Raw genomic sequence first — 10,956 nt, 5'->3', positions numbered from 1 at the left:
TAATGGTAGGTTTATTGTAGCTGTGAGAGACAGAATAACAACAGAGAAACCAAGAAGACAAAAGTCAAAGATTGATGATGATGATTATTTTTTGTTCTTGTTCCTACTTTTCTCTCTTTTATTTATTCCCAATATCATCCCGATCTTAATCCTTTATCTTATCTTGACAGCCACTGGCATGCAACTTTAATCATATTTAACAGATCTATATGTATATTAACATGCAAGATGAAATTTTTGTTCTTGTTGTCCCTCAATTGTTTTCGGTGCAGTCCCTCCTCAGAAGGCCCTATTTCATTCCACCGTCTTACCTTCCAGGACTCTGGGCTGTCTTCCAGCTTTCCTTTGTTTAATTAAAATTAGGACATGTAATGTATTTTAATGGACTGATATTTTCCCAAACCGAAGAATCTTCCCAAACTGAAGAGACCACACTGTGGGATAGATTTCACAGTTAATAATTGTTCGGTTCCTCTACAATCCAAGCTTGCTCCCCCTGAGCCCTAAGGGAAGCTTACAAAGATCAAAGATTCATCTTCACTTTTATAAATCCATATATGACAAAAGTCCATGCAAGCAGATGTGGTTTCCTGTGTGAAATATTCCCCAGTTGTAATCTGTCGGTTGTCTTCAGCCCCCTTTGAGAGGGACCCCTTTTTCAAACCCATATAAATTATTTGGTGGGCAATGAATGAATCTTTTCCCACATTCCAAACACTAAGATGTTTTCTCTGTTGTATGGATTCTTTGATGGGAAGTGAGATTGCCCCTCTGACTGAAGCTTTTCCCACATTCCAAGCACTGATAGGGTTTTTCTCCTGTATGAATTCTGCGATGGGAAGTGAGACTGGAGCTATCAGTGAAGCTCTTTCCACATTCCAAGCACTGATAGGGTTTCTCCCCTGTATGAATTCTGTGATGGGAAGTGAGACTATCCTTCCGACTGAAGCCCTTTCCACATTCGAAGCACTGATAGGGTTTTTCCCCTGTATGAATTCTTTGATGGGTAGTAAGACTTTCCTTCTGACTGAAACCCTTTCCACATTCGAAGCACTGATAGGGTTTTCCCCCTGTATGAATTCTCTGATGAGAAGTGAGATTCCCCTCCTGAGGGAAGCTCTTTCCACATTCCAAGCACTGATAGGGTTTCTCCCCTGTATGCATTCTTTGATGGGTAGTAAGACTATCCTTCCGACTGAAGCCCTTTCCACATTCGAAGCACTGATAGGGTTTTTCCCCTGTATGAATTCTCTGATGAGAAGTGAGATTCCCCTCCTGACTGAAGCTCTTTCCACATTCTGAGCACTGATAGGGTTTCTCCCCTGTATGAATTCTGTGATGGGAAGAGAGTGTGGCACTTTGACTGAAGCTCTTTCCGCATTCCAAGCACTGATAGGGTTTCTCCCCTGTATGAATTCTTTTATGGGAAGTGACCTTGTGGCCCTCCCGGAAGCTTTTCCCACATTCCAAGCACTGATAGGGTTTCTCCCCTGTATGAGTTCTTTGATGGGAAGTGAGATGTGCGCTTTGATTAAAGCTCTTTCCACATTCCAAGCACTGATAGGGTTTTTCCCCTGTGTGAACTCTTTGATGGGAAGTCAGATCACCACTCAGACGAAAGCTCTTTCCACATTCTGAGCAGTGATACGGTTTCTCTCCTGTATGAAGTCTTTGATGGGAAGTCAGATGACCACTCAGATGAAAACCTTTTCCACATTCCAAGCACTGATAGGGTTTCTCCCCTGTATGAATTCTTTGATGGGTAGTAAGACTTTCCTTCCGACTGAAGCTCTTTCCACAATCCAAGCACTGATAGGGTTTCTCCCCTGTATGAATTCTTTGATGAGAAGTGAGATTCACCCACATACTGAAGCTCTTTCCACATTCCAAGCACTGATAGGGTTTCTCCCCTGTATGAATTCTTTGATGGGAAGTGAGATCACCACTCAGACGAAAGCTCTTCCCACATTGGAAGCACTGATAGGGTTTCTCCCCTGTATGAATTCTTTGATGAGAAGTGAGATTCCCCTCCTGAGTGAAGCGCTTCCCACATTCCAAGCACCGATAGGGTTTCTCCCCTGTATGAATTTTGTGATGGGAAGTGAGGTGACCCTTCCGATTGAAGCTCTTTCCACATTCCAAGCACTGATAGGGTTTCTCCCCTGTATGAATTCTTTGATGAGAAGCGAGATTCTGGCGGTGACTAAAGTTCTTCCCACATTCCAAGCACTGATACGGTTTCTCCCCTGTATGAACTCTTTGATGGGAAGTGAGATTCCCCCAGTGACTGAAGCTCTTTCCACATTCCAAGCAATTATATGGTTTCTCCCCTGTGTGAACTCTTTGATGCAAAGTGAGATTACCCTTTTGATTGAAGCTCTTTCCACATTCTGTGCACTGATACAATTTCTCCCTACTCTGTGTTCTTTCGTGTGAAGTGAGGGTATTCCTTCGAATGAAGCTCTTTCTTTGACGGGAGGTGCACTGGGAGCTCCGACGGATGTTCTCTCCACACTCTGAATATTTATCTGAATTCTCCGCTATGTGGATTCTGTTGTGCTCCCCCTTGTTCTTCCCTTCTGATTCATCACCATCTGCAATGAAGAGAGAAGCGAATTAGAGTCTCAGGAGGAAATGGGAACTCCAGATTATTGAACAATGTTAATGAATGCTTGTGACAGAGGACGAACTGAAGAGAATGAGATGTGAGGCCATACAATAGTTTTCACTGTTTTTGTTTCCTGGTATTAACTGAGATATTGCTTGGCTTTTATCTGGGATGGATATTTTTGTGGCTCAATCATGGAATCCACTGCATCTCCAATCACAACATGTTATGATCCAACAGGGATCCTTACTGAGAAAGTCCATGACCCCACGATTCTCCTCCTTGACTTCTCCTGTGTGAGTGCCTGAGGGCCCTGCTCTTGCCACTAACCACCTGGCCCGGGGCGGGGCCTGAAGCCTCAAAAGGACTGCTCTGCTGCCCAGGAGGACTCCCTTGTGTGAATGCCTGAGGGCCCTGCTCTTGCCACTAACCACCTGGCCCGGGGCGGGGCCTCAAGCCTCAAAAGGACTGCTCTGCTGCCCAGGAGGACTCTCCTGCGTGAGTGCCTGAGGGCCCTGCTCTTGCCACTAACCACCTGGCCCGGGGCGGGGCCTCAAGCCTCAAAAGGACTGCTCTGCTGCCCAGGAGGACTCCCTTGTGTGAGTGCCTGAGGGCCCTGCTCTTGCCACTAACCACCTGGCTCGGGGCGGGGCCTGAAGCCTCAAAAGGACTGCTCTGCTGCCCAGGAGGACTCCCCTGTGTGAGTGCCGACCTCAGTGATCACGGGTAGGAGGAGGAGTTACGCTAAGACCAGACCATGTCGTTACAGAGGAGGCAGGTTTAGTCGTTGTTTGACGACTATTCCTGCCTCCGGGTCTCGTCCTGACTGGATGGATACTAGAATCAGCAAGGGATACCCACATGACCTGAAGGTGCTGCTGTGCAATGCCAGGTCAATGATTCATAAAACCACTGCCATCCATGACTTGATCATGGATGGAGGACTTGACCTGGCATGTGTAACAGAGACTTGGTTGGATGAAGCAGATGGGCCTGTCCTTGTCGCTGCTTGTCCACCAGGTTTCTCTTACGCACAGCAACCCAGGTCATGTGGGCGGGGAGGGGGGGTTGCAGTGATTTTTAGGAAGTCATTAGTTTGCACCAGGCGTCCTATTGGGAAGACCCAGTTTTCCGAGTGCATGTTCTGGAAGTTGGGCAATAGGGGCAGTACAGGATTCCTTTTGGTGTACCGACCTCCCCGCTGCACCAAGGATTCCCTGCCCGAGCTGCTTCAGGTCGTGGCGGATGTTCTCCTGGAGACACCTAGCTTGGTTGTCCTAGGGGATTTTAATATCCATGCCGACACAACCTTACAAGGGGCCGCTCGGAACTTCGTGCAAAGCATGGCCTCCATGGGGCTGTCCCTGAATAAGTCTGGCCCAACCCATAGCCGCGGACATGCCTTTGGACCTGGTGTTTACCTCTACGGATGTTGGTGATCTGACACTAAGTAAAAGCGAAACAAAAGAAGTGCCATGGTCAGATCACTTCCTGGTGCAACTCGACTTCTCCGCGATCCATCCCCTCTGCAGGGAGGTGGGACGAATTCGGATGGTCCGCCCCCGCCACTTAATGGATCCAAATGGTTTCCAGAGAGTGGTAGGGGATGTTTTATCCCATGTTGATGGCCTTTCAGCTGATTCCCTGCTGGCCCGCTGGAATGTGGAGTTAACCAGGGATATTGACTGTTTGGCTCCGAAGCGCCCTCTCCGACTGCATGGAGCCTGGACAGCCCCATGGTTTTCCACGGATCTGAGGGCAATGAAACAATCATTGAGACAGCTAGAGCCCGGTGGCGGATAACTCATTCTGAAGCTGACCGGACACGGGTTAAAGCTCAATATCGAGCCTACCAAGTGGCGGTAGTGACGGCGAAGAAGACTTTCTTCACCGCCTCTATTGCATCTGCAGAAAACAGCAGCAGGAGACTTTTTCAGGTGGTTCGCAATTTAGCGGAACCACCTGTTACATTGGGGCCCAGTAAGGGCCACATGATCTGCAATGATTTTTTTTTGCAGATAAAGTCGCTCAGATTCGGGAAGAGGTAGACACCACCATGGGAGCAGGGCCAGAGTGGGAGAGTGCTAGAGTCCTGTCTAGTCAAGTTGTGTGGGATCAATTCCAATCTGTTACCCCCGAGGATGTGGACAGGCTGCTTGGACGAGTGAAACCAACCACCTGTCTCCTGGATCCTTGCCCATCCTGGCTTATAAAAGCTAGCCGGGAAGGACTGGGCGATGGGCTTCGTGGGGTGGTGAATGCTTCCCTCCGTGAGGGAGCCTTCCCAGACCCGCTGAAAGAGGCGGTTATTAAACCGCTTCTTAAAAAACCATCTTTAGATGCGGCCACAATGGCCAACTATCGCCCAGTCTCAAATCTTCCATTCTTGGGCAAGGTGATTGAGCGAGCGGTTGCCGAACAACTCCAGGCACGCCTGGAAGAAGCGGACCATTTGGATCCCTTCCAGTCGGGATTCAGGCCTCATCATGGGACTGAAACTGCCTTGGTCGCACTGGTTGATGATCACCGGCGGGCTAGGGACAAAGGTGAGAGCTGCTTCCTAGTTCTGCTGGATCTCTCAGCGGCATTTGATACCATCGACCATAACATCCTTATGGACTGTATTGAGGGGCTGGGAGCTGGGGGCACTGTCATACAGTGGTTCCGCTCCTTCCTCCTGGGCCGTGTTCAGTAAATGGTGGTGGGGGATTTGTGTTCAGACCCCTGGGCTCTCACTTGTGGGATGCCTCAGGGTTCTGTCCTCTCCCCCATGCTTTTCAACATCTACATGCAGCCGCTGGAAGAGATCATCAGGGGGTTTGGGCTTGGTGTTCATCAGTATGCGGATGATACCCAGCTCTACCTCTCTTATAAATCAGAACCAGTGAAGGCGGTGAAGGTCCTGTGTGAGTGTCTGGAGGCGGTTGGAGGATGGATGGCGGCTAACAGATTGAGGTTACAGACAGACAGAAGTACTGTTTTGGGGGGACAGGAGGCGGGCAGGTGTGGAGGATTCCCTGGTCCTGAATGGGGTAACTGTGCCCCTGAAGGACCAGGTGTGAAGCCCGGGAGTCATTTTGAACTCACAGCTGTCCATGGAGGTACAGGTCAAATCTGTGTCCAGGGCAGCTGTTTACCAGCTCCATCTGGTACGCAGGCTGAGACCCTATCTGCCTGCGGACTGTTGCGCCAGAGTGGTGCATGCTCTGCTTATCTCCTGCTTGGACTACTGCAATGCGCTCTACATGGGGCTACCTCTGAAGGTTATGCGAAACTACAACTAATCCAGAATGCAGCAGCTAGACTGGTGTCTGGGAGCGGCCGCTGAGACCATATAACACCGGTCTTGAAAGACCTACATTGGCTCCCAGTACGTTTCCGAGCACAATTCAAAGTGTTGGTGCTGACCTTTAAAGCCCTAAACGGCCTCAGTCCAGTATATCTGAAGGAGTGTCTCCACCCCCATCATTCTGCCCGGACACTGAGGTCCAGCGCCGAAGGCCTTCTGGTGGTTCCCTCACTGCGAGAAGCCAAGTTACAGGGAACCAGGCAGAGGGCCTTCTCGGTAGTGGCGCCCTCCCTGTGGAATGCCCTCCCACCAATGTCCAAGAGAACAACTACCAGACTTTTAGAAGACATCGGAAGGCGGCCCTGTTTAGGGAGGCTTTTAATGTTTGATGTAGTACAGTATTTTTTTTTAATTATTTTTTTGGAAGCTGCCCAGAGTGGCTGGGGAAGCCCAGCCAGATGGGCGGGGTATAAATAATAAATTATTATTATTATTATTATTATTATTATTATTATTATTATTATTATTATTATTAATGCTGCGCTCTCTGGTCAGGATCCAGCAACGTCCACGCCTTGTCTGTGAAACAAACAGCAACATCTTTACCTGAACACTCCCCATCAGAAGTTATCTCAATCTGGTTGGTCTAAATTTAAATTTATACGTAAATCTCTTTCTTCACTTTGAACCCCCTCCCTCCCATTTTCATGATGAGACCAACTCTGTATTGTTTCATTGGTAACAGAAGAGGAAAAATGACTATTACTCACTTAATCTAACCACAACGGCCACAAGAGCTTCAGTCTAGGCATTTGGCTCTGCAATGTTGAATGTTCTCTGTTCTCTCCTGTTTCCCCCCCTTTTTTCCAGTTGAAAGCAATTCATGAACCCAGAACTCATGCACTGACCCCTAATGATGAACTATATGTTATAGATATTCCGGCAAATTTATTCTGCTATTTTACATATAAATGACATGAGAAGACTTGGTCTAGATGTTTTATTATTCCTATGTTCCTTGTTTTTAAAAGCAAATAAAAAGTTATTCCAAAAAGAAAATAAAAGAAAAATACATGGAGGCCTCATCTGCATTCAATCTGCAAAGCAGGATCAGGTTCCTTTCAAGACTCGTGGCTTCTAGTGCTGCGCGATGGGATGATCAAAAATTTGTGGAAAAGATTCGGACGAAACTATTGGAGTACTTCATAGATAACCAAGACAAAGGGGTTAAAATAAACGTGGTATGGGACGCGAGTAAGGCAGTCATGAGGGGCCTGCTCATCCAACAAAATGCATGGAAAAGGAAAAATAAAGAAAAAAGAACTAAGGAGATTTTGAGACAGATTATGGATTGTGAACAAAAACTAATTAAAAAACCAAATAATGAAAGGATATTGCAGGAAATAAAATCCCTCCAAACCCAATTTGCAATGTTGATAAATAAGGAGGTTGAGTGGAACATCAAAAGATTAAGACAGAGAAATTTTGAATTTGCTAATAAGCCAGGAAAATGGCTTGCGTGGCAAGTCAAAAAGAGAAAGGAACAAAACACAATAAACAAAATACAAATAAACGGAGAAGAGATAACTGAACCAAAAGGGATTAGAAGAGGATTTGCGGAGTTTTACGAGCAACTATACAGGAATAAGGATAGAAACAACAATAGGAAAATAGAGAGATATTTAAAAGAGAAAATGGTAAGGAAGATTTCGATAGAGCAAAGAGAAATGTTAAATGCCCCAATCTCCAGAGAGGAAGTAGAGGAAGTGATAAAGGAACTGAAAAGAGGTAAAGCTCCGGGCCCAGATGGGTTTACTGCGAGCTACTATAAAGAAATGAAAGATATATTGACGGTTCCATTAGTTGAGGTGATGAATAAGACCCTAAAGGAAAAAGAGATCCCAAGCACCTGGAAGGAGGCATTTATCACAATAATTCCAAAACAAGATACTGACCCAACCCAAGTAAAAAATTATAGACCCATTTCCTTATTAAATACAGATTATAAGATTTTTGCGGGAATTTTGGCAAAAAGGTTTAAAAAAATATTAGTGAAGATAATGCATGAGGACCAAGCGGGTTTTCTACCGGGAAGGCAAATAAAAAACAATACAAGAGGCATAATTAATATAATAGAATATTTATCGGACAGAATTGATAAGCCAGCTAGTCTGATTTTTATTGACGCGGAGAAAGCCTTCGATAACGTCACCTGGGACTTCATGCTGAGAAATTTAGAAATTATGGAAGTGGGTCAAGAATTTTGGAATGGGATAAAAGCAATATACACCGAACAGAAAGCGAAGCTGATAATAAATAATGCCATAACAGAAGATATAAAAATATCTAAAGGGACAAGACAGGGCTGCCCGCTCTCGCCGCTGCTCTTTATAGTGGTGTTGGAGGTACTGCTAAACGCAATAAGGCAAAACAAACAAATTAAGGGAATATCATTAGGCTCAAACGAATACAAAGTTAAAGCATATGCTGATGACGTGGTATTAACGGTAGAAGATCCTATAAACAACTTAAAGGGAATTCTGGAGGAGATGGAGGAATTCGGGAAGTTAGCTGGATTCAAACTAAATAAGAATAAGACAAAGATGATCGTTAAAAACTTAGACCAAGACAAGATAGAATCACTACAGGAACAAACAGGAATTGAAGTAGTTAAAAAAGTTAAATATTTAGGACTCTGGCTTACCAATAAAAATATTGACCTATACCAAAATAATTATATCCCAGTGTGGAATGAAATTAAGAAAAATCTGGAGATTTGGGCAAGGATGAAATTGTCACTCTGGGGTAGAGTGTCCATGGTCAAAATGATGGTACTCCCCAAAATGCTTTTTCTATTCCAAACAATCCCGATAATAAAGGGCACAAAAAACTTTAAAGAATGGCAAAGGGTGATTTCTAGATTTGTCTGGGAAGGAAAGAAGCCCAGAATTAAGTTTAAGATATTAACAGATACCACTGAAAGAGGGGGCTTCGCCCTGCCAGACATGAGACTGTACTACGAAGCGGCATGCCTTTGCTGGATTAAAGAGTGGATAAAGTTGGAGGATACAGAGTTATTGGATTTAGAAGGGTATAAGAACAAATTTGGATGGCATGCCTATTTGTGGAGAGATAAGATAAAAGTACATAAGGGATTTTGCAGCCATATCTTTAAGGGACCTTTGATAGAAGTTTGGAATAGATATAAGAACATATTAGAACCAAAAACCCCACACTGGTTATCACCAGTGGAGTTAATAAGTGTAAAGAAAGTCAATATGGGGAAAAAATGGGGTAGGTACGAAGAAATGGTATTGAAGGAAGGAGGGAAGTGGAAAATTAAACCATACGACCAGGTAAAAAGATATACATATGATTGGCTGAGTTACTATCAGATAAATGAGATATTTAAAAAAGAAGTGAAAGAGAGGGGCTACGATGAAAAGACATCGAAATTTCAGAGAGAGATAATAAACAGTGATCAGAAAAATCTGTCAAGTATGTATAAAATACTGTTAGAATGGAACATGAAAGATGAGAAAGTCAAAAAAGTGATGACTCAGTGGGCAAAGGACCTCGGCTATGATATTCAATTGGAGAATTGGGAAAAATTGTGGAGAGTGAATATAAAATTTACAGCATGTGTACTGTTAAGGGAGAATATGTTAAAAATGTTATATAGGTGGTATATGACACCCGTTAAACTAGCCAAGATGTATAAAACAGATAACAAATGTTGGAAATGTAGACAAAAAGAAGGGACGTTCTATCACCAATGGTGGGAATGTGGGAAGGTTAAAAGCTTCTGGGGCGAAGTCTATAATGAAATTAAAAAGATATTAAGCTACACATTTGTAAAGAAACCCGAAGCTTTTCTATTAGGTATGGTCGGAAAAGATATTAAAAGAAAGGATTGTAAAATCTTCCAATATGCGGCAACAGCAGCTAGAATCGTGGTGGCGCAGAAGTGGAAGCAGGAAGAAAGCCCAACGTTAACAGAGTGGAGATTAAAATTGACGGAATATGCGGAGTTAGATAAATTAACAGGGAAAATTAGATATATGAAGGATCAAAAATTTATAGATGACTGGGGAAAATTTGCGGATTATCTGGAGAACAAATGTTTAGTAAACACAACGCTAGTAGGATTTAAAGAGGCACTGTAAAACACTAAGAAGTATTGCTTATGGAAAACAATGTCTGAAAAATGGTACTAATGGCAGTACGAAAGATTGGAATGCGTTATAAAGAGATAAATACGAATGAATGTCAAGGACGTTGAAGGAAGTCCAAAAGAATGAGATGTATGAAACACGGATTTAATGTATATATATGGAAAGATTAATAAAAATTTTTAAAATGCAAAAAAAAAAAAAAAAAAAAAGACTCGTGGCTTCTAGTGCTGCGCGATGGGGCGGAGGGAAGTTTGAGGATGGAGAAAAGAATAATATGATGGATTGAGGAAATAGAAATGTAAATGTATGGGGGGGGGGGATGGGGAGGAAATGGTGTTGGCTTTGGTACATCTGTATTGTAATACAATACAGTGGTGCCCCGCAAGACGAATGCCTCGCAAGACGAAAAACTCGCTAGACAAAAGGGTTTTTCGGTTTTTGCGTCGCTTCGCAAGACGAATTTCCCTATGGGCGTGCCTCGCAAGACGAAAACGTATTGCGACTTTGTTTCCTTTGTCTTAAAACCGTTAAAACCAAGGGTGCTTTGCTTGAACAGCTGCAGTTGCGACTTGACTTCGAGGAGCAACTGTTAGCACGCGGTTTGGTAGCCTTTTCTCAGACTTTGCTCATTTTTGAAGCTTTTCCAAAACTTTTCCAGAACTTCTTTTGCATCCATTTGGTAAGTTAAACTTTTAAAACTTTTTTTGGGGGGTTTTGGATTTTGGGTTGGGGTGTTTGGGATTCAAGGACTTGGTGTTGGGTGGGGGGTTTAAGAGAATCTGGGAACTTGTGGGGGTTTTTTTGAATTTTTTTGTGACCATTGGGCCATGTGGTTGTTGTTTTTTTTAAATTTTCTGAGTTTGAATTTCTGTGTGCTGGGTGGC

General features: G+C 44.1%; 1 protein-coding gene across 18 annotated transcripts in view; it reads right to left on the bottom strand.

Annotated features, from left to right (window-relative positions):
- LOC308580379 (uncharacterized protein) overlaps positions 1-10,956 on the bottom strand; it is a 191,024-nt gene continuing 180,068 nt past the window's right edge. For 16 of the 18 annotated variants that reach the window (XM_081181868.1, XM_081181877.1, XM_081181878.1 and 13 more), the window contains one exon: positions 1-2,594. In XM_081181868.1, the coding sequence (XP_081037994.1) occupies positions 718-2,594 (1,877 nt within the window). In that variant the 3' untranslated portion in view covers positions 1-717. Of the gene's footprint in view, positions 2,595-6,445; positions 6,477-6,882; positions 7,041-10,956 lie in introns of those variants that run through there. The other 2 variants (XR_014004818.1, XR_014004819.1) reach the window with 2 other exon arrangements.

Source organism: Podarcis bocagei (genome assembly GCF_964188305.1).
Source record: "Podarcis bocagei genome assembly, chromosome: 2".
Taxonomy (NCBI): domain Eukaryota; kingdom Metazoa; phylum Chordata; class Lepidosauria; order Squamata; family Lacertidae; genus Podarcis; species Podarcis bocagei.
This window is presented reverse-complemented; position numbering and strand designations above follow the sequence as displayed.